The following is a 24,970-nucleotide window of genomic DNA, read 5'->3' as shown; positions in this document are numbered from 1 at the left end:
GCACACACTTGTTCATGATAATCAGTCATCATATCTCAAAGTTTTCCCAGATTTGACCAGCACAATAAGGGCAGATGTGTAGAAAAACAAACACCAGCAGGTTCATCAAATTAAGTCTGAATTTTGCCCACAACGATGAATTTTTCCCAAGTGGTTACTGCTGTAATAGTAAAACATTTTTTCTGCCGCAGCGTAGACCTGCAGAGGGGTAAGAAACCTACTCAGTGTGTGCACATACCCACCCTGCCCAGGCTCCCAACAAAACTCCGCAACGTGACCGCCTCTCCCCTGATTCTGATCAGGATGACGCAACTCATCTCAGACTAAACAACAAGGAATGAGATCTTTACGGATTTCACTATCGCTTGGGTAGGCTGCAAGCAGAGCACGGTGGACGTGTGTACATGGAGTCAGACAGTACCTCATGCTTTAAACTAGCTTCAGACTAGTTGGTTTTAGTACCTGTAGCTGCCTCGGCGTAACGCGACCGAGGTCAGCGTGGGCTGCTTTATGGCACTCCGACCGCACTACCGTGCTGCTCGCAGAAGAGAAGGCTTAACTTTTCGTTATTATTCCCCTGACCTGATGAGGCCCATGAAACATTTACAATCTAATCTCCCAGATTAATTTCCACTAGCAAATGAATTATTAAAAAAATGAGGAGGAAATCTGGGCTGTTTCTATTAGCATTGCTTTAAATGTTTTATTTGTACGGGACATTCTGTACACGACAAAGTTAAATATACATTTTGTACAAAGGTGACATATATGACACCTTACCAAAATAGTACCTCTGCTTAGATATTCATCTACATACACAAAATGCCATGTCTGTTGTTAGCTAAGGGGTCAGTTTTCAGCAGAGAGTATATTTTTTTATGCCACAGAAGAAAAGAGCATGAAATTAAGACATCATGAAGGCCAAGTGCCAATGTCACCGGTGTCTTTTAATGCTCAATTATCAAACGGTTGCTGTTTGTTCATTTCAGGAAGTCACGTTCATTGGGCAATGAAAAAGAAAATGAGAAACAATGAAGAGGAAAACATAATTAAAAAAAAATAGATGCATGCTGCTGGAACAGGATATGATTCTACACAGATCTGTGCAATGGTTTTTGCATTGCCGTATAACATGTTGTATTGCCTTGTCTGATTGACTCAAAAAGCCCTGTAATGTCTTAAAAATGTGCAAGTCATCTTCTTGATGCGGACAGTGATTGAGGTAATGCTCTGGCATTTTTCTGCAGAAGAACTAGATCCAAATGTATGTTCCGGTTGCACATTTCCTCCTTATGGAAGGATGCCCTAGCAAATCTCAAGAGCCGTCTCTCTTGCCTAGTAAGGACACTGCCATTGAACCCTGGAGAAGGAAAATACTGCATTTAGGCTCCAGGAGCAAGGATGGTGGAAGGAGCTTAGCAATGCTGAGGTTCTCAGTGCTCCAGTTTGGTGGAATTGCCCTACACAGATGGTGGTTTGGTGAAGTGGTCCAAGTGCTTTATTTCTGCCTTTGTGAGTGAGGGCACAGGTGAATCCAGAGTTGGTTCATCTTAGATAGATGACAAGTGGACAGTGGGCTTTGCAGAACAAATATATGTGGACATAACGACAGATAATGGGTAAGAAAAATCTGTCTCACTGAGGTTCTGTTGTAATAGCAATTAAGTGTCAACAAAAATACTCTCCATAACCAGTGATGAAGGAGCCTCAAAGGTCTTTGCAGCCTGTTTTAGAAAAGGTCAGAGTTCAGGGCTTCTCCTAATCTTCATTTATACTCCAAGATAAACCATAAAACACAATCTATTTCCAAGGCCTATTCAATAATCTACACTCTTTCTTATACCCTGAAAATCCTTACGTCTTCATGGGTGAAATCCACCTGAGGCAATCCCCTTGGGCTCCCTTATACTCATCTTATCATCCTACAGTCTGGAGCACAGTCCTTCTCATCCTAAAGCAATGATACACCACACCCTGATATCTCCCCTCCTCTGAACAGAGAAGAACAGATCCTCTGAACACGTCAGCACTGTAGACATCCATATTTCAGTCAGATGCAATCTGGCCTGTCACAAAGCATCTCCCTCCTTCCCCAGATGAACACTTATCTTTGCTGCTCTTCTATCAGGGAGTGGAAGGTTATCTCCACACTGACATACTTTAAAGCAGTGCTTTAAAGTAAATGTTGTAGGTTTACTAGATTGGAAAATCCAGAAAGGAATTGTTTGTTAAACCTGGTTCCAAAAATCATCCACCATTTTTCATCTTTACACTGTTTTCTGTCCAAACGCATACTGCAAAAAATCGTACTTTACATTATAGATGCCCTGTGAGGTAGGTGGGAAAATCAGACTGTATTTGCTTCATGAAACCAAGTGTGGGCTATAGTTCCTACAAATTTCAAGAGAAGCAAAGGCTTTGGATCTGGAATCTTTGATGGTTTGGGATCTCCCACTCCCAGAAACGCTGAAGCTCACACTGAGGCAATCTCTTACTGGGGAACTGGAGTGCTTGAAGTTTGGATGACGAGTGCATCGTAAAGGCAGTATTGAGTCCACCTATAGCTGACAGTACAAACGTATCCCTATATACACAAAAATGAAAGGGTTTGCCAAAGGCCATGTAACATCGCTGTAGTAGAGTCAGGAATGAGCTCAGATCTCATGCTGCCTTTGCCTCCGAGGTTGAATGGGAGATTGTAATCTCACAAAGTTTAAATAAGTTTGCCTATCTGATCTAAACCAAACAAATTATATTACACTGAATTAAATAAAAATAAAATGACTGAAACTCTGAGATGCTTTAATGCATACAGATAGTTTGATGTGAATGGGAAGCAAAGGGGGAGTCATTTTCATTCAAAGACTATCTAAACCTTTCTGTTACTCCGTTATGGCTTATATTCAGGTGGGTTTCCAAATCTAGCTCAAGTGCTAATTCCCCGAGATTTGTATTTGCATAGTCAGTTTGGTATTTCTACACTACACACAGTAGGACATTGAATTTTTGTTGGAAATTGATTCTGGAAATAGCAACTAGTTTATCAGGTCTCAGAGGAGTTTGCATACTGACTAGGGAGAAGGTGCTATGATAAATATCAGAAAGTAAAAGTCCTTTATTAAACTTTCATAAAATATTCACTCTCAAGAGAGAGGAATAATTCTCGAAATTTATCTGCCTTTTTTCCAAGGCATTTTTTCCAATCCTCAGTTCAGTATCTTGTTCCAATTTTGGTAAAGTGTTGCCAAAATATGTCACTTAAAGAATTCATTTCAGAGTACAAACTGCTGCTTTGGTACCTTGTGATACATCTCCACACTACATCATTTCAGTACATGCACTTTATTTAATCATGAAAAACAGTATCTGTCACAGATAGGCACCATATAAATTTCAAACCTAACAGCTCTTCTGTTTTCTTGTAATTATGAAGAAGCAAACCACAGGTCTTATCTGTCACTTTGGTATAAATAAACCCTAGTGTACAATGGTATAAATGTAAAGATACTGATACAGCTTTCTCTCATCCAGAAAGAAAAATGAGCTACATCAGTGTGAGGCAGTGTTACACACCAATTGCGCCCAGTACAAGGAACCTACTAGTATTATTGTTCTGGTAACACAAAACCACAATCCTTACTGCAAATTTCATGACACAACAAGAACTTTGTATAGGTCAGGCTTTATCTGAAAAGCCCATATGGTTACCAACCTGTTCAGTGCAAAACGAGACTTACTAATATCAGGTAAAGAAGTGAATATATATTTCTTGGATGATATTTTATACTTGCACTGGAGTTTTGTAGGTGAAGAACTAGGCAGTACAGAGAAGGCATGTAGAGTGACAGAAATCTGGGTTCAGCATCTTTCATCAGATGTTTTGAAACAATTGCAGGATACAGAGTGGATCCAGAAACAGACCTCAAGGGGACGTTGACAACTTCACTGCTTCATCTGTAACCTTGATGTGGTGGTGGAAACTCAGTCTACCCTCAGAAGCTGTATGTTAAAGGCAATGACAAGGAATTTACGGAAGTGTTGTTTATATTATAAGCAAAATATCTGAAGCACAAGGTGATTGAGGTGAAACTCTTCCAGCCCGCAAACCATGTCATTCTTCCTCTTCGTAAACTGCACAACTCTTGTCTTATTTCCTATATTGGTGGGAATAGGAGTGTGCTAATTCAGTCGTTTCCTTTTTGTCTTTACAAATAAAGTGCAGGTCAGGTCAGTCACAAGATTGGTTCTGTGCCATTCCAGTCAATAACAGCTCCTTGCCACCTAGGAATGAAAGCAATCGTTTTACATCCATCAGCTAATCAGGTCATTGGAAAGGTAACCCAACACCCCTCAACCACCCAACAAACCTTAGAGAGTTTAGGATGGACTCACTTGGGGTAACTAATCACATCTCCTCGAAGGGAAAGGAAGGGAATTGAGGTACTTGTGCCCTGCAATTTTAGATGTCCAAGTTTGGAGGTCAGTCTCCTTACCCTTCCTCCAGTCTCTTCTATGCAACAAAGAGTCCTCATCAGCAGCTGATTCTGAACAAGTACCTTGGTTTTGCAAAGACTGTAGGGAATCCCCAAGCTGGGTACAATTAATCCTATATAACCAGAATGCTCAGTCTCTCAGTCTTCAGAGCACTTCGGAATGCGTCAGTCTCAGTCTGACAAAGACCTGAACCAAGACTCAATGAAATCAGGATGATGCTCTCCAGTGACCTCACTGGGTTGAAGTGAGTCAACTTACCGTACAGTCAGTCATTCATTGCACCCTTGTCTGTGGCATTTCTCATGTTTGCAAGATCATGGTCCAGATCTTCTGAGAACTAAACTATTGCATTCACAGTGTCAAGTGTTTAGATCTGGTTTGAAAATCTGCCTCAGAGTGCATGTGCACAGTAGTAAGACATTGGTGAGGGGGTGGAGACAACAGTGAGTTGCCAGAGTGTCACATTCTTTCTGTCACCGAGGAAAGGATGTGTCAGCAGGGGTATGGCAGCTCAGTCCTTTCATTGAGCAAGTCAATTAAGTGTAAAACAAAACCAAAAGCTGAATTCATGCAGTATTCAGTGCAAAGTCTCAAAGGAAGTGACCATCTGAGGGCTGTTGTGAAATTTTTCCTTCTTTTTTTATTTTACTGAGAAAATAAAAATTAAAAAATTGCAGAAAGACTGTCCTCATCCCAGGGCTTAGTAGGGATACACAACAGTGATGCCTCACATTTTAAGCAAAAAGCGGAATATGTTCTAGCTGGGGATATTCGACCTAGTCTGGCATTTGCCAGTGTGGAAAGCTGTCTCTGCCAGAGGTTCAGAATATCACCTTACCCCAGAACAGCCAAATACAATCACCACCTTCTGTCCCCATTGGATTTTTCTGGTAATGTCGTCAAATCATCCTTTAACTTTGTGTAAAATCTTCCCAAGACACCACCTTCTATTTCACCAGGGTGACTAAAGCTTTGAGAGGGATCCACAGAGACCTCACAGAGGCCAAAAGACACCAAATTAAATCTGCTCCAAGACTACGCTGTACTCTGTGAAAATACTAACATGCTGATACCATTTTTGCTGTTATGGCTTAAGATGTTGCTAATTGCTATGCAGTGAGGAACTGGCCTTTTTTAAAACAGGCTTTCAATAAAGAGCTTAAACAGAAGATGATATTCTGAAGCAGGACTCAAGGTAACGTTCATAACAAGCCTTATTTCCTGCGTTTATTTTCAAACCATTTTTCTTGAGCTGTTTGTACACTAAAAATCAGTCCTTGGCTGTTTGCTTCTATGGAGACAGCTTCAAAATTTTTTTGACATATTGAGCCGGCACAAGAAAAGGTGTCAAATAGTGAGGAACCTCACTCACAGGTGCTGAACAAGTCTTTTCTTTACAGACAGAAACCAAACTGTCTGGACAATGCGGTGTGATCATTTCCCCAAACTATCCTGCCACAATGTAATTCAAATGGAACCCAGATTCTAGCTGCTGATTCAATTACAATTTATCAGATGAGCAATATGAAAACTACATTTGACCCATCTGGTTCAACTACAACCTCACCCAAGGGTCATGGAGTTAATGGAACCCAAGAGGAACTGGTTCGGGCCCTGAACAATGCTCAGTCTGGAATAACATTCAGAGTGTATCTCCTGTACTAATCATTTGGTATTGTTTTAGAGCACACCAATAATTCAGGACGAAATGCCCATACTCTCCTCTCCTCTTATCCACTAAATTTCCACTGGATGTCTCACTTCAAAGCCAAACAGATGAACTAATGTATCATATAGCCCCACTACCACAGAGGAAAGCTGATGTTAGAGGGTTAACAAAATATACTGCTGAATTCAGATTATAATATCAGATCAAAGTTTTATTCCCCTCAGGCAGAGCTAACAGATGTTATTTCCGCCAGTGCACAGAGCCGCCGAGGATCGTGACTGTGATATAAGTGTATTCTTCAGGGAAGAATGGGAAAAGACATCTGCACGGCATCTCCCAAACAACCCAGGGATGTACATTCCAGACATCTCTTGGTCAGAATCTGACTGCTTCTACAGATGTCTAGGGCTGAAAGCCACAATAAAGGCATATATACTTGCACTGGCTCTTTGGTTGGGACCCTGCAGGTTAAAGCGATACCTGTTGGTGACTAGCCATTCTAGCCGTCTGAAGTGTTACCTGCTTTAAACTCAGATCTCACTCTTCTGACATTTTATACAATAGGGACTAAAAACATGAGCCTCCTCCTCCTGCAGAAGCAAAACAACCCTTCTCCTCTGATAATACTAATGAAAAAACCTAAATACAGAAACAGTCTATTACATATGCAGTTTTCCCTTTGGGAGAGGGTAAGAGAACAAACAGCAGACAGATGTTAGGCATATAACTCAATGCACTACAGGACGATGGTGTCCAGGTATTGGGATAAACAACGGGTAAGGCTTTTCATGGATTAAACCAGAACCGAGTCATGTGAATGAAAGGAAAAACCCCAATCAACATTTGGAAACAACAGTTAATCTTCTCAATTCTGACTGTTCAGACTGTGAAATGCTCCATACTGCCTGAGAAATTATCCTGGATTTTTTGATGAGAAAGGTTTGATAAGGATCTTCATCATGAATGCTTGGTCAAAATAAGTAACGGCTCTTTGCTTGCTTGCTTTACTAAAAATCAGTTTAGGAGTGTTTTTCATGATTGTATGATAGAAAACATTTCTTTTTTATCTCCCAATTTGTTAAAATGTCATTAATTTGGTTTGGTTTTTTTTTTTCCTTATATACTGTTTCATAGTTGGAAGAAAGAGTTCTTAAAACAAAAAGGAAAATTTTGACATGAAAAACCTTTAGCAGCAAGGCCATGCTTAAATAAATATGCTCAAAGTAACTGAAGAATACTGAAAACAAGGAGCCAGACTGATCAGGGTAAATCAGACAGTCCTGAGAATGGTACAAACAAAATAAATTGACACTGGAATTTGCTGGTAATTTACTTCTCTGGTAGATTAAAGCAGGGAATTTAAAATAAACAAACATCACCATTACAAAAACTGTGTAACTTTGATACAATGCCAGGAATGGAAGATGTTCTAAGAGCAACTTTAAGTAGTTGCATGCATTATTCACCCCCACTGTGTGGGTTTCGGAGGCTATATATTATTTATTTTAGTTTGTAGTCATGCTTATGTGTCACTGGAACAGAAGAATCAATACAATCTGTATGTGCAGGGAGCCTGGACTAATGTCACTGCTGTCATGTTACGGGATGCCTCTTCTACTTTTCTGTAACTTTATAATGGCAGCCCCACATGAACACACTATTTGGCAGCCATTATTCTTTTTTTTGGGGGGGGAGTGTCTTTTTACAGGACAAATTATGGCAAGAAGAGGAGGGAAATTACAAGAGAAATCTGAAGCTGCTTGGCTTGCTGATTTAGCAAATGTTACGGTCTTGACAATGAGGCTTTTACTTCTTGCTCCAAAGATATTCAGATAGCAGCTTTCAAGGCCCTGCTGGAGTTGATATAAAGCTGATTTTTCTACCCAGTTAAATTTCTCCATTTTGCTTATTTCATGTCTCACTAAACTGAAAATGTTCTCATTAACTTCAGTATGACTGAAGTTAATTCAATAAATTGCTAAGAAGTCCATCATTTAATATCATATAGATCTCAAAATGGCCATGAAAATCCTAACATGACAGGAACTAGCCTTGTATTTACGGAGAGAATATGACCTAAGAACTGTCAAGAATGACTTCTTGACACGTCACAAAACACGGTGTTTTGCGGTCTTGAGAAACTGTGATGCCCATAGACACATGGAAAGTTTGAGAAAACTAAGACAGTTGAGCACAGGGCTTCATGCATCGAGAATGGTACCCAAGTCCCCCAGTGCAATTATATTTTTCAGAAAAGACTGATGAAGATGGAAAAAAATTTCTCCTTTTCTCATTATACCTCTACAATAGGAATCAATCGCTTTGGGGAACCTAAATTTAGATCTATTGAAATCAAGTTTTGCTCTCAAACTGAATTTGGCTCAGTCAGTTCTTGGTGATGTAATGAAGGTTCCTCTAAGAATGAAGTGAACTTCTTAGCCAGTTTGATGTTAACTACAGTAACACACAATTAAATGTGTAATACATATTATCACAGCCTGGCCTATTCAGATCCTTTCTGATTTTTAAGCAGTAATTTTGCAAGATTACTTGCTGCAATATTTTTTACCACACTCCAGCCTTACATATATTATTTATATCAATAACTGAATATGTCTGTATGAAAAACCGTAGTTTCACTTACTTTGTCCTAATACAGTGCTCAAGTGGAGGAGTAAGATCATTTTCTTTCTCTTCAGCGCACATCTGAGTTGTGTCTGCAGAGACATATCAGACATTATTAGCGGCTGGAGTATATTTTATTCATACAGAGTACCGCACTAGCTTCTAGGAACTCCACCCATGGAAGTGACAGACTACCACTCACACTGTAAATCTCCTAGCCCACAAAAGGCACGTATCCACTTTGGATTGAAATACCCTGGGAGGTGAGCACTGCTGGCACTTGAATACCATCTCATGCCCTCGTTCACACCACCTGAACAGAGTGGCCACAGACAGGGCCAGGAACGCTCAGAGTAGATACCACAACTATGGCTCTTTGCAAATGGCATGGGCTTTACAGCTGGCCTTAGAGTGGACAGTCTGGCACTCGCTGCTTTCTCGCTTCTTGAACCCTTTCAGCTAGTGGCCTACTGCCTGTTCACGTGACGGCAGGCTAAAGGCTGAAAGGGGGTGACTGAATGCAAACGCTGTTAGGAATGATCCCCAGACTGTGCCCAGTATTAGCTGTTCTGGGCCAGAAACTTGCCCAGAATTGTGCTGACTACTTAGCAGTAAGGATGATCGTGGGACAGTGTTCAGACTCATGCCCTGACCCCGGTTAGTTTACTAATATAGAGAAAGTTTCAAGAAAAAACATGGATTAGAAGGTGAAAGAATATGCTGGAGGGCTGTCATAAGGTTTTTATTTTGCAATTGATGTCGTAATTAGTAAGAAAGCAATTTTCGTTACTCAAATACTAAGGAGAGTGGTAGTCCTACACTTGAATAGGAAACTCCAAGTCCAGTCCAAGCTGGCTTAAGATTCTTTCACCCTGCAAAAGAAGATTGTCCCTTGACTGTTGAGAAAGCAATGCACAGACAGGAGAAGACGATGTTGTGTTGGATATAAAAGAGCTACCACAGGCTGTGAGCATTCCTTCGGGACAGAGAGGCAATTGCACTGTTCTGGGGAAAACAGAGAGGTCAGTGTCTCAGACACTGGATCTGTCAACAGTGAAAGTAGTCGCTGAACTTCCCAGAGAGAAAACATCCTGCGACCAGCTTGGATGTCAGTCTGCTCAGCTGTTTCCTGTTTTGGAGTAAAACATTTTAAACTGCAGCAGATTAGGGTTTTTTCTTTTTCTTCTTTTCTGTCCATCATCCAACTAATGGGTAGGTCACGAGCAACAAAACGATGCCAAGACAGGGTTGTAGGATATGGGTCTGCTTCAGTGAGACTGATGTAGACAGGATGGGAGGCAATCGCTCTTACATTCACAGCTGCCGGTCTCAGATATACCTGGCTTCCTCATGCCATAGAGAGAGCCTGGCTCTCCCTTGCCTGTTGATCTTGTTGGTATAAATATATGCAGAAAACTCTGAATGACTGTAAGGGCTGGAGTAGTAGGAAATAGACAATATTTAAAAGTACTTAAAGTATTGGCAGTTTTCTCCTAGATCCTCAGGAACTAAGAGGTACACAGAAATCTTTTAAGTTTCAAAGGGCCTCTTTTATCCTAATATTGAAGAGTTTATAACAGTTTGTTAGAGGTCTCCAATAGTATTTGGATCCCTCCAGGAATTCCCGATACTGATGTTCTGGATCTTCTCATAGTAAGAAGTAACAACCACTGTCCTGACCATAGTACTGGTAGCAGGATAGGCATATGGCACAGATGCCTTTCCCAGTCATTGTCAACTTGCTGAATTTTGTCATTTTTAGACTTGAGTTCTTCCAAGCAGGGGGTTTGAATGTGTCGCGGAGGAGTGGAATGCACCTCACTCAGAAGAGAGAAGTGGCAATATGTTTTATTGAGGTAAAATAATAATTTGACAGAGTTCAATAAATTCGATGGAATTTAACAAAGTTTGACAGTGGTTTACTAAGGTACAATAAGTTTGATGGCAAGGTTCACCTTATTAATTACTGCATGGAAGAAACATACAAAGGAAAATTTGAGTTAGTGACACTTACAAAGTTTAACAAGCCATTAGTCACTTACTGAGGATCTGGTGCGGCAAGGAATCTCTCAACATCAAGGAGTAAGGGATCTCTCAACGTTGAGGAGTAAGGGATCTCTCCGCCTCGGGCAAGGAAGGATCTCTGAGCCTCAGGTGAGGAATCTCAAACCTTGAGAGGCATCCCTGCTCAAGGGGAGAGTCACCTGGCGGCAGTCTAGCTGCAATTCAGGGGGAGCTCAAATGGGGCTCGTCCAATGATCTGCCGTTGGTAAAAGGTCTCTCTGCCTTGAGGAGCAACCTTGAGAGGCGTCCCAGCTTGAGGAGAGATCACCGCCAGGCAGCCACACTGCCCAGCAGGGAGATCTCAAAGAAGGCTCACTTAGGCTGTCATATTTATGGGATAAAGTGGTTGGCTCATAGTCAAATCACATGCGATGGAAAGGTAGGCATGAGACTCCTTGTACCCACAACTTACATTGTTTTTTGATAAATGAGTTTTGTTATTTATGCGTTAATTGCATGATCGATGTTCCAAACTCATATGTATTGATGTTTACTGTGTCACTCTGTTCCTTTGCGGGTGTTTGGAGAACAGGTTGAAAATAGAGGGAGTTCTTGGCTCGGCTACAGCTCAGGCCTTTACCTCCTTTGGAGCTGTACCAAATTACCGCTAGTTTGGATAAGGGGTCGAGCGCATCCGTCACAGAATGGAGGTTTTTTAAGAGAAAAGAATAGGAAAAAAAGTGTCACTAAAGGTGTATCTTACAGGAGCAGGCAAGGAACATTTAGCTAAGTTAATTAACTAACAAACTGTGTTAAAGTGTTTCATATAACTCATTTGGAGCAAGGCACATTGACGTTATGCTCTTCCATCAAGGGCCACAAAAATGATCAGGGCGATGGAACACCTCTCCTAGAAGAAAGGCTGAGAGAGTTGGGGTTGTTCAGCCTGGAGAAGAGAAGGCTCCAGGGAGACCTTATTGCAGCCTATCAGTACTTCAAGGGGGCTTATAAAAAAAGATGGGGACTGACTTTTTAGTAGGGCCTGTTGCGACAGGACAAGGGGGAATGGCTTTAAACTAAAAGAGAGTAGATTCAGACTAGATATAAGGAAGAAATTTTTTACGCTGCGGGTGGTGAAGCACTGGCGCAGGTTGCCCAGAGAGGTGGTGGCTGCCCCATCCCTGGAAACATTCCAGGTCAGGTTGGACGGGGCTCTGAGCAACCTGACCTAGTTGAAGATGTCCCTGCCCAGGGCAGGGGGGTTGGACTAGATGACCTTTAGAGGTCCCTTCCAACCCAAACTATTCTAGGATTCTATGATCTTTTATATCTTCACTTCCATACTAAGCTAAGGGTAGTGAGAAACTGAATGCCAGCACAGTTACAGACAAACTTGCTATTCAGGAGATATGATGAGTACAGGTTCAGAAGAGTGAAATCTGAACAATCACTGAAAGAAGAAATACTGCTCACAATTGAAATGGCAACCTTAGCAAGTGGTTTTATTAATAACCTTTCCAGAAGACTTTTGCACATTGGAACAATCTCATCTTAGCTGTGGGAAAAAACTGTTCTGAAGGAAGTGTCATAATCAATATACCCGCTTTCCCTAGAAGCTGTCTCCAGTATCTGAACTTCTGCTTGTGCCATCTTCTGTGGGATCTGCAAAGGGGCTGAGGATGGGTCTATGGCTCTGGAAGAATCTTCTGAGACATTCAGTTATAGTCTTCTTAGCAATTATTCAGCTGCTTTTTGAAAACACCTTTAAAAGGATACTGAGTTGGAGGTATGCACCAATGAGATATAAGAATGATTTATTAAAAAAGATTGTACAAAGATTCCCTATATCTTCACTTGGAGACAACATATTGTAAATGCTAACATAGGCGTTAACTGTATCTGCTAGAAAGGAGGAGCAGTATCTCTCTCAGCAGTACAACACACTCTTTCATACAAGTACTTTCTGTGACATATAACAAAAATCAGAGAATCTCCACTCAGTCCCTAAACAGCTGAAAAAAGAAGATAAGCAAAATGCAGAGGGTTATTAATTTAGATACACTGGCTTGTTTTCCTTCTCTGCCTATCAGAAATTTCCACCCCAATGGAAAGGATTAAAGAACCTTCGTCTACGTAGGATAGTACATTGAACTCAGTAGCAGGCATTGCCTGCTTTTAGGAAGGAACTTCATATTCCTTGTCCATATTTTGGCAAATGGTTATAAGCAGAAGAAGCAGGGCAAATTCTCAATATAAAGTGGCAACTGCTATTACCCCCGAAATGTAATCCTACTCTTTCTTTCTGGCTTTTTTGCCTTCCTTGCCCAGTGTAATTTCTTCAAGATTTCCTGAAATGTGACCTTGATTGTAATCTTCCTAATTCTAAACAAGATTCCCATTTCAAGGAATTCACCTTTTGCTAGTGAAAAGCAAACAACTTTGCTACCCAGCACCAGTGACATATGGCTGTGCAGCATCCAGGACCTCATGTTGTATCTCTAGGTAACACTGCCTAACCATCATAGCTTGTTGATATTTCCACAATGGAAATAGCAGTAATAACTAGCATTCTGATATTTCTATCTGGTACTGTATTCATGGTTTAGATGTATGATCAGTGTTGCCTTTTTGCTGTAAAGTAATTTCAGTTTTTCTCCAGACCTAACAAAGAATTACTATACAGCCAGAACTAGGATAGCGTTTCCCTGGAATGATGAAATTATTTGCATCTTACAGCCTTTTGCAGAATTTCACAGATAACAAAAGATTTACTAGGACACATTCCTGGAAGAGGCTATAGCCACAACAAAAAGATATCTACCTCTCAATGCATGTTTAGTCTTTGAGGAGAAATATACAGATATGCCATGACAGGTTGAACAGTAAAGAGAAAAATTTATACAAACTCTGAGCACTTTCTCATCCAGGGATCTCAGAGTGCTTGGTAGCTCTGGATTTTGGAAACATTCCTGATTTATTAATGATGAAAAGACAGATAAGGACACCTGTTTTGGACCGTATGTTACACGGTACAACACAATGGAAAAAATGTGTCTCGATCTCTCTAGTCCTATGCTGAACTGTATCATCTGTGTCATTTACAAAGAATCTTTTATCTGGGACAGACCATGTGGGAACCAGTTGGCAACTATAGCCCTGTAAAGGTTAAACATGTTTTTGAGACAATATATAACGTGATCACTACAATAGAATGACAGGGATTTTAATTAAAATAAGAGGATAAATAACAGGCAGAAAGACGATTGAATTTACTACCAAATCTTGTGAGATGCTAAAGCCCCCAGCACGCCCACCATACAAACAGCTTTGCCACATGGACTCAATTAAAACATACAACACCTGTGTATAACTCAACCTGTCCAAGAACCAGAATATAGGTGCAAAGAAGGAATACAGGCAGCTTATTTTTAAAGAGTGGACTACAATAGAGTGGCTCCTTAAGACTGAGAAGGAATTTGATTAGATTGTATAAATATATTGAAGGAAAGAAAACAAAAGATAAGTCGGATATTATTAACAAATAGGAATTTAGTGGTCAAGAATGTCTTAATATGGCAATAAGTAGGAGCTTTCTAAGCATCAGAATACTTCTTGTCCAAATGCCTTCCAGTTGGAGAAATACGTAATTACTGTAAAAGCAGCTGCATAATTTGGCATGGTTTCCTGAAAGAATGAGTGTAACAAGTCAGAAGATCTTTTGCATGCTTGTGTTTCCAGGAATGCTTACAAGCAGGTAAGAGACTAGACTTTGTTAGCAGATTACTGCCATCTTCTGAAGTAGCTGGTTTTGGAGGCAAGGATTTCACGCTTCCTCACCCTCTCTGCTCATTTTACTACAGGCATGTAGGGTTGAGGAACAGGAGTCTTGCACTTTCTGTCTGTAGAAACGATGTGAGAAGATGTGAAGGAGAACGGGAGTAGTTAAATATGGTTTATAGTCCTGGGAGCATGAATAGGCCAGATCACCATCTGTTCCTTGGAAATCAGTGTCACTGAAAGATTTACCGGTCTGTATAAAGTAGCATATGCTCACTTTTAACCCTTTCAAGAGTTTATCCTCAAAATTTCCTTGTGAAATCTAATTTCCAATTAACCACCAAAACTAACTACGGAAATTAGGAAACAGGCACACAAATAATCCTTAACGCCTGAGACCATCGTCGTGTTATTGGATTCTTCTTTCTGATGTGATGCTGTTGCCACCACCAGAGATGAAACGCAGAGTTACTGAGTCGTACATACCAACTGTTAACCGTATTTCTTCTTCCTGGTTGGCCAAGCCATCATAATAATATAGATCAAATCTCCGCTCTGTTTTCCAGTCACCTAGTAAATCCTTTTCCAAGCAGAAAAGCACACTGAAGTGGCTTTCACTGCATACCAACCAAATTGGGTATTTAGGGGTCTTCAAGTAACAACCAACCTAAAAGAAAGATACAAAACATTAGAACATCACGGGGGGGCAGGGGGAGAAACAATTCATTGTGGAAAACATGAGATGTATAAGATCACTTATTTATTATAGTCTACAAACATTAACAAAGGTTTATTATATACTGCTGATGAAGCAGACCAGGATAGCTCTGGTAAATCATGGAACATATAAAGCAAGTATCTGGCCTTGAGTTATAGGCGGGTAATGAAATCCGGCTGTAGTATCCTTACAGCAAAAAGATCATATCCCAGATGATCAGAACCAAAAGAAACCCTGTCCTCTGCAATAGCTATAAAACCACAGTGAGTTTAGGTCAGGAATACTACATAAGATCAATGGGAGACCGTGCTCGTATGCAACAGTACCTGGCAGCCGGGAAAGAGACTTCATAGGATCTCAGATGACATGAGACACCCATGTGGGCAACTAAACTGAGCCCAAAATCTTTTCTTGGATTAAGAATATGATACATTCCCTTCACTTTAGCATCTTCTTCTAGCTTCACAGTTCAGATATGTAAAATATTTTCAGCTACTAGAAGAAAGCAATAACAGAAGCACTTCTTTTGATTCATTATTCTTAAAAATGAAATATTCTCAGCTGAAAAAAACCCAATGATTTCTTTAACAGATGCTTTTTCTAAGTTTTTGCCCTCCTTTTGAAAGTTTGAAAGTATACTTATTTATAAATATCCTAAATATTCTGTATGAATTGCATATAAATGATTTTCATACTCAAGAGCTTTAAACTGGAATCGATGGGGGAAGGGGATACCAACAGGATTGCAGTAGGTAAGCCAAGGGTTGGCATGGCATCACCTGAGGGTGGCAATCCTAGTGGGAACATTTACACTGCTCCTGGGAGCACAGAGGGCTCAGGAGCATATCTGAAATGCTTGTACACCAACGCACGCAGTATGAGAAACAAAGAGGAGGAACTGGAAGCATTGGTCAGCTCCCAGAGCTGCTATATCATTGGTATTAGTGAGACGTGGTGGAAGGAGTCCCACGATTGGAGTGCTGGGATGGAGGGCTACAGGCTGTTCAGGAGGGATAGGCAGGGCAGGCGAGGTGGAGGTGTCGCACTATACGTAAGGGAGAGGTTTGATTGCACAGCCCTTATAGTTAGTGATGATGTGGTGGAGAGCCTCTGGGTAAGGAAAACAAAGGAGATGTCGTAGTGGGTGTCTACTACCCATCGCTCAGCCAGGATGTAAGCACTGATGAGTTATTCTACAGGCAATTAAGAGAAATTTCTGGAACAGTAGCCCTTGTCCTTACGGGAGATTTCAACTTCCCAGACATCAACTGGGAATATCACACTGCTGTGACGAGCAGGTCTTGGAAATTCTTGAAGTTTGTAGGAGATGACTTCTTGTCACAGGTACTCAGTGAGCCAACTAGGAAAGATGCTCTTCTAGACTTGCTATTTGTCAATAGAGAAGGAGTCATGGGAGATGTGATGGTAGGTGGCTGTCTTGGCCACAGTGATCATGAAATGGTTGAGTTTAAAATTTTCAGTGTAATGAGAAAAAAGGACAGCTGAGTTGCTACCCTGGACTTCAGGAGAGCAAACTTCAAGCTATTCAGGGAGCTATTTAGCAAGAGTACCCTGGGAATCTGCTTTTGAGGGTTGAGGAGTCCACGAGTGCTGGTCAGTCTTTAAGAACCACCTTTCAGAAGCACAGGAGCAGGCAATTCCACTGTGTCATAAGTCAAGCAACCAGGGCAGAAGACCAGCTTGGCTGAACAGGGAACTCCTCGTGGAGCTCAAGAGGAAAAAGAAACTGTATGATCTCTGGAAGCAAGGTCAGGTTTCGCCGGAAGATTACAGAGCTGTGGTTCATTTATGCAGGGAGAAGACACGAAAGGCCAAAGCTCAATTAGAGTTGAAACTGGCCAGAGTTGTTTCAGATAACAAGAAGGGCTTTTTTAAGTATGTTAGTAGCAAGAGGAGGTCTAAAGAAAATATTGGACCGATACTTGTTAAAGATGGTCATCTGAATAATAGGGATGAAGAAAAAGCGGAGGCATTCCATGCATTTTTTGCCTCAGTCTTTAATAATATTGATAGACCTTGGGCTGCCCAGTCCCCTGAGTCAGAGGACCACGAGTGTGGGAACAGTGACTTTCCATTTGTGGACACTGAAATTGTAAGGGACCAGCAGTATCAGCTGAATGTGCACAGGTCCATGGGGCCTGATGGGATTCATCCCAGAGTTCTGAAGGAGCTAGCGGATGTTATGTCAGGACCCTTCTCTACCATCTACCAAAGGTCTTGGGAGTCTGGGAGGTCCCTGCTGACTGGAAGCTAGCCAACGTTATTCCAATCTACAAAAAGGCCGTGAGGGAAGACCCAGGGAACTACAGACCTGTTAGTCTAACCTCAGTTCCTGGAAAAATTGTGGAGAAGATTATACTGGGTACTATTGAAAGGCATTCCAAGGATAATGGAATCATCAGGCACAGTCAATATGGGTTCACAAAAGGAAAGTCCTGTTTAACTAATTTGATCTCCTTCTATGATAAGGTCACCCACCTAGTGGATGAAGGGAAGGTGGTGGATGTAGTTTTTCTGGATTTTAGTAAGGCTTTTGATACTGTGCCTCACAGCACCCTTCTGGACAAGTTGTCCAACTGTGGGATGAGTGGGTTTACAGTGCGCTGGGTGAAAAACTAGCTGAAGGGCAGAGCTCAAAGGGTTGCAGTGAATGGGGTTACATCTGGCTGGCGACCAGTCACCAGCGGTGTTCCTCAGCGTTCAATTCTAGGCCCAGTTCTGTTCAATATATTTATCAATGATCAGGATGCAGGAGTTGAATGCACCATTAGCAAGTTTGCTGATGATACCAAACTGGGAGGTGCTGTTGACTCTCTTGAGGGACAGGAGGTCTTGCAGAGGGATCTAGATAGATTGGAGCACTGGGCTATGATTAATGGGATGAAATTTAACAAGTTGAAATGTTGGATTCTGCACCTAGGACTGAATAACGCCAGGCACAAGTATAAACTGGGAAAGGAACGGCTGGAGAGCAGCCCTGCAGAAAGAGATCTGGAGGTGCTGGTCAATAGCAGGCTCACCATGAGTCAGCAGTGTGCCCTGGCAGCCAAGAGGGCAAACCGCATCCTGGGGTGCATCAAACACCACATAACCAGCCGGTCAAAAGAGGTGATTATCCCGCTGTATTCAGCGTTGGTGTGGCCTCACCTGGAGTACTATGTGCAGTTCTGGGCCACGCAATTTAAGGAGGATGTGAAGGTCCTTGAATGCCTCCAGAGGAGGGCAACAAAGCTGGTGAAAGGGCTGGAAGGCATGTCCTATGAGGAGAGGCTAAGGACTTTGGCTTTGTCTAGTTTGGAGAAGAGGAGGCTGAGGGGTGACCTCATTGCTCTCCACAGCTTCCTGAGGAGGGGACATGGAGAGGGAGGTGCTGATCTCTTCTCCCTGCTATCCAGTGACAGGACGCGTGCGAATGGTTCAGAGCTGTGCCAGGGGGGGTTTAGAGTGGACATTAGGAAGCATTTCTTCACCAAGAGGGTGGTCAAACACTAGAACAGGCTTCCTAGAGAGGTGGTCGATGCCCCAAGCCTGTCAGTGTTTAAGAGGCATTTGGACAGTGCCTTAATAACGTGCTTTAACTTTTGGTCAGCCCTGTATTGGTCAGGCAGTTGGACTAGATGGTCCCCTGTAGGTCCCTTCCAACTGAAATAGTCTATTCTGTTCTATTCTATTCTATTCTATTCTATTCTATTCTATTCTACTGACTTGAAGTATTATTCTTAAATCTACCAGCTATTTAAAATGTGGGCTACTACAGCAATTCTTTGGATTTGTGAGTAATTGCTTTTATCTATATATGTACCCAATTATCAGTTTAATCAGTTTTTTCTGCTGCTTCACCCCATAGTCTTTAAGGTTCAAGTCCAGCAAAGGATTGAGGCTAGTTTTATGTATATTTAGGCTCATATCTATTATTTCTCATGGAATTTATGTTTTAAGGCAGACATATATATGTTTTAATACCTGAGGAAGCGTATCTATGGTTTTGAAACTTAATGTATGCTAATTTAAAATGAGTCATGGAAGTTTCCTGCATCCCCTGAGGTCAGTGAATATCTTGTAGTATTTTCTTCACCTCACACTAATGTGTTCTGAGACAGATACCATCCTCCTATTGCATGCTGCTGCTTTAAAGCTGCAGTATCAGTTAATGATATTAGCCCCTTCAGTAGTAAATAATAGAGTAAAAATAGTGATTAGATTGCTTAATGTAGCAAAGAAACCTTATTTCTTCCAGCTAGGATTTTAATATTCAGCTACAACAGATATTTATTATTAGCTATATTCCTGTCATTGAAAGCTGTATTCCAAGTTCAAAGTAATACTGTTTTTTTCCCCATTGAATTGTTGGGGTTTGTATCTTTGATAAATCGCTCAGGGAAACTAAAAATCAAAATAAAACTTTTTGCTTTCAGTGGAATGTTTCTGACTGTGGCTCTGCTTATTATTCTTATAGTAGCCAGAATCATTACTGTGCAGGACGCTGTGTATAACCATCTTTATTTTATCCCCAGTTTTATGTATCCTTTGCTAAACAGATGTTGCACTGCTGGTATGCTACCAATGTGCAAAACAAGGAATGGCAGCCAAGTGTGCAAATATCTGTGCATAGAAATGTAAGGTCAGTTCCTGTCTCCATAATACAGACACATGGATCAAAGGAACTTTGCTAGTTTAGAGGCTCAGGTAGTTTTGAAGAGGTTTGCACAGTAATATGGCAAGTGATATAATCTACAGAAATCATCTCTATTGCTACCTTTACCTTTACCACTCTGGGATTTAAATCATGCTTCAGCCTATGCAGTGGGTGCTAGTAGAAACTGGAAAACTTTTAACAGAAAAATTCTTATATGTGTTTTTTAGATATAGATTTGCGGATACAGCTTCTACAGTACAGCCCCCAGCTCTTCACCTTGGGCACACAGGTGCAAATGTCATCTAATATACTGCTAAAAGGCAGAAGCCAACGTATATGATGTCGTAATTAAAAATGTAAACAGCATCCCAAGTGATAAGGAGTGTGTGGGTTTTTTATTATTGAGATTTAGAATTTATATCTGAAGTGTCATATGAGTACAAAATCAATTATCTTCCCCAGTGAGAATTTCTTCTGATGTTTGTTAGATAACAAGTCTCTAGCTAATTAAGTAACTGTTCTCTGACTCATTATTTTGTTAATATCTATTTAAAACACCCTTTTATACAACAGTTTTGCTTTTTATGTAAATTCTTGGCTTAAAAGTAAAGAAATTTTTTTAAAAGCTTACAACAATCCTCAAAACAGGAGTTATCAAGAAAAGAAATACACAGATGCAACAAAAGATGGCAAATTAGAGGGATACGGATGAAAAGATTCAGTCTCACAAACATGCATATTTTAATATGCAGATAAATCAACACCAAAAAGGAACAGCCAGCCTTCTCCTAAAAATGTGTTCTTCCTACATATGTCTGCTAAAGTAACTTCCAAGCTTCATCAAACATTTGACAAACCAAGATTAGAGAGATACGGAACTGTTTCAAAGCACACATCCACTCCCATTCTTACTCACATGAACAGTCCTATTGAAGTCAGGACAAATCGTTCAGATGAGAAAGGTCTGTAGGAACATTTTCCAAATATGTATAGTTCTCAATTACAATGCTTGCAGAAGAAGGCGAGGGCATGAACTTTAAGACAATAAGGAGAGTATAAAAACATTGCAGGTCAAATTGTCATCTCCCATATAAAGAGAGAAGTCTTCATTTCAGTTACGTCAATTATACTAGTTGAGGATTAGCTGCTGCCTTCAACATCAAGTTGCGTTCCAGCTGTTGGCTGGTCACTGCAGGTTTTCTTCTCCTCAGAACCACCGGTCACTCTGTCCCACTATCATCACCTTCCAGGGGCTTCTGGCTCTCCAGACACCTCAGGTTATTCCTACACTCCAGCTTTAAGGTCAAGCGGCATGGAATGGTTTTTATCCATGAGGCTAAAATTCCTTCCTCTCCCCAAACATGTTACTTTGTCTAGACTTCCTATAAGGAACTTCCCTCTCCCATAGCATTCCCCAAAACATGTCTAGGTTTTTTCTACAAAATACAATGTCTAACTACGCTACTGACGAAGTATTTATTGTGAGGATTGGAAATTGTGAGGATTCCTTTGCCTGCTTCTTCAAGCATCAGTTGTTGAGTGTGGACTAAAAGTATGCCCTCATTTAACTGGTCCAGCTGGTGAAGGGTGAGTGCTTCTTCAATTGCCTGGCCAGGCTGGTTGGTGGTAGTGATCCTGGAATGTAACAGGCCCTTGAAGCAGGACAGGGAAGAACAAGCATGAACACCCAGTGTTCTGACTCCTCAGGAAACCCTTTAAACTCAGTCAGAGTGTGTGTCATCCAACAAGTGCTTGCCAGGGAATGGGGCCCTTCTTTCCAGCTGTTGTATGCTGCCCTATGAGTGTAATGCTGGCTCTGACTTCCAAAGGCAAATCAGGGATATGTGACTTGAATCTATTTTGTTAAATATTATTATTTTTGTTAAGGGCTCATGGCTGTATTTCTACTTTGCAGAGCATAAAAAGAATCCTTTTTTTTTGCTGCTTGCAGTATCATAATGCATTAAAAAGTAATAATGCATTACTACTCAAATATTTGTTTTCAAACATGCTCATTAATCTTCTTCAGGAAAAAAAAGTAAGGGGGGGAGAATGAATTAGGTGTCTCTTCATGCTGCGAGTTTTCAATTCCTATGGAGACTTCGCTAACCCTAACCCTCTCCCTTACAATCCCTTAAAAGTGCTCATAAATTTCAGGGACACAATTCTCATCTTTGGAAAATGTCAACCTTTCAAAAGCAAGCACCTTCAAAGGGCTCATTTTCAGTACTACGGGTGGTCTTTTTCCACATCTGACTTAGTGTATATTCGCACAATGTTGAAATTAAATCTACAGACAAATATTTATTACTGGAGAATTATTGCAATATATCTGCCAGAATGAGTGTATGGTATTTCACCACTCAGATTTTATTTGCTCATTGAACAAGGCTATCTTTTGCCACGTGTATACCAAAAGAAACAAACAAGAAATATAACCCAGATTCTGTGTTTCTTGGATTCCATTACACAATTTACCTTGAACAGAAACAAACATTAGGTTATCACTCCTATGCAGTGGCCATGATTTAAAGAAGAAGAGAAGATGATATCAAAACCAAGGAGGATCACTGGATATGGCTAATGTGATGGCATTTTTCTCCAGGAGTTTTGTTATCACTTAATTTAATTTCACTTCCTTGCTTGTTGGACTTTACTTTTTTTTTTTTTAATTAAAATTATATTCAGTCATTTCTTGCTTTATGTTTGTTTGCCTGAATACAACTGTTATAGATGCTTATTTTCCAGAGTAATCATACAGTGCTGTAGTGAGACCCATGTGATTCCACATAGGTCTGGGTTCTGTCAGACTGAGTTATTGCTAGTTGTACTGAATCCAATAGGATTGATAGACAAAAGGATAATTACACAAAGCTTTCACAGTTACAGGCCACAGCCTATTGTTTGTTCTGTCAACGTTTTTTCCCTGCAATTGCAATGACCTTTACTGAATTAATATTAAACAATGTTCCAACAGTGTTAAGACTGAAGTGTCAATGGTGTAAAAGCAGATACGCTTTAATAGCCCTTGGGTGATCAAGAACACCACTGACTCAGTTCACCTATTCCACCAGCACTATTAAAACACCAGGTCAGCCACATTACTATTATATTTGCATATAGTTAAGGGACACCTTGAGGGTAAAGTTATTGCCATTGAGATGTACTTGATTTCAATCCGATTAAGAGAAATCAAATTAATGTTCACAAGATCTGACATTCAAAGTATGCATAATTTAATTACTATGCCAGGTTAGGCAGAAGTTGAAGAGTTTTTAGCCAGATATTTATAAATTGTAGTAGAAAACACTACTGCTACATGGAAGCCCTAGATAATTTCTCTGCAGCTTTGAATCCTTTTTGTTGTAGAAAAGGAAACCTTCCTGATAATGAATTGGGGAGAAAAAAGGGCAACATTAATGAAGAAGAATAGAAAGAGATGTGTGTTCAATCCCAGGACTACCAAACCAAGGAAAAGACTCCTGGAAAGCACTGGCTTTTGACTAAAGTTCTCTTATGCTGCCACAACATAAAAGAAGATAGCAGTTGCGGCAAGGGAGATAGACGCCAGGGTGCCAGGTAGCCTCAGGATTTTTCTTTATCCTTGTTCCATTCTGCTGCTTTTCTGGTATGTCCCATCAAGTGAAGAAATGTTGAGGGAGATTCTGACCCTCATTCAGAATTCAGCACTTTGCCATTCCCTCAATACACATGAATACATACTCAATACGCATAATTCATTTCAATACGTTACTTCACTGCAATGACAAAGATAGGTCCAGATTCAGTCCACTTAACTCTTCAGCATCTATTTCTGGCCCCTTTAACGTAGGTTGGCCCCTAGCTTAGGTTGGCTTTGGCTGTCTGTAAAATCAAACAAGGAAGAGATGGGTATTGTCAGAAATTTGGACTCCCCCGTCATCAGCTATACAGGGAATTGGCTGGATTCTTACCTTAAGCATTTTCAGCCTGTAAAGGACCTAAAGTTAGATGGGATAAATCCAGATCCAAATGCAGGTATTTATAATCTGGAGAGACATGTGGAAAATATTTGACTTATCATTTTCTGTTTTGTCTGTTTGCAAAGCATGCAGAGCTCTTTTAAACATGTGGGGTTTGTTATTCTTATTGTCTTAAATAAAAACTCTGTGATTCTATTGTATTTGGAAGGACGTTGACAAGAAATCAATGCCAATATCCCAGCAACAGTTACTAGCCTCTGGGAAGATAACTGTCCACGGATAAGTAGGAGGACAATAGGACTTCATTAAAGAAAATGTCCGTTTCAGGCTAGAAAGGGAGATGTAAAAACAAGGAATGAAGAACAGACTTTTTAAATGGCCAATGCCTTGTCAGCCTTGTTCCAGTCAAACTTCTATGCATCACATGTTTTTGCCCACAGTGGCGCTCACAAATGTCTTAAATAGCAGGGTCCCTTGCCGAATGCATCTACGTGACGCAGTATCTGCCGCATACCCATTACTGAAAAATAAGTGGAAAATTAAAACCAACCATCAGTTTCCATTTTGCACACGCATATTTTTGTTGTTGGTTTCTTAAATGAGATGGTTAAAAACCTCTTTCTAAACCTCCCCCTCTGCAACCCCACCAATGACCTGGCTTGAATCCAGTCCATCTGACTGAGAAAGGCGCCTGTTTAGCAGACATATTTACCAGCGAAGAAGGTTATAGGAAGGACGTTCCACAGGGCAAATAAACAGGTGAGGTGCCAGAAGACAGAGCACGTGTGCTGAATTTAATAATTCAAGTAGGTCTTGTTATAGCACAGAGTGTGCTGGTTTCATCAAAAGGACCAAAGATAATATTTCCCATTTGTGGAATTTTAATGAAAAAAATTCTGTTTATTTATGTTTCCCTCTCTTTTTGAAAAGAAATAGGAAAAATGAGCATGTAACTTCTTTGTCAATGCCACGTTCTCTCTTCCTTTTCATAAGAAATTTAATTTCTGTCATTTTTTGGGCCCCTCAGTACAAGAAAGACATTGAGGTGCTGGAGTGTGTCCAGA

General features: G+C 40.7%; 1 protein-coding gene across 3 annotated transcripts in view; it reads right to left on the bottom strand.

The window, feature by feature from the left end:
- Positions 1-697: 697 nt before the first annotated feature.
- Positions 698-24,970, bottom strand: part of MINDY4 (MINDY lysine 48 deubiquitinase 4) — a 102,051-nt gene continuing 77,778 nt past the window's right edge. For 2 of the 3 annotated variants that reach the window (XM_076332019.1, XM_076332020.1), the window contains exons 16-18: positions 15,056-15,236; positions 8,808-8,880; positions 698-4,281 (exon numbers count right to left, since the gene is read on the bottom strand). In XM_076332019.1, coding sequence (XP_076188134.1) covers positions 4,233-4,281; positions 8,808-8,880; positions 15,056-15,236 — 303 coding nt within the window. In that variant the 3' untranslated portion in view covers positions 698-4,232. The remainder of the gene's footprint in view (positions 4,282-8,807; positions 8,881-15,055; positions 15,237-24,970) is intronic. The other variant, XM_076332021.1, reaches the window with a different exon arrangement.

This window comes from Aptenodytes patagonicus, chromosome 2, assembly GCF_965638725.1.
Source record: "Aptenodytes patagonicus chromosome 2, bAptPat1.pri.cur, whole genome shotgun sequence".
Classification (NCBI taxonomy): Eukaryota; Metazoa; Chordata; class Aves; order Sphenisciformes; family Spheniscidae; genus Aptenodytes; species Aptenodytes patagonicus.
The sequence above is the reverse complement of the archived record's forward strand: the minus strand, read 5'-3'. Positions and strand labels throughout refer to the sequence as shown.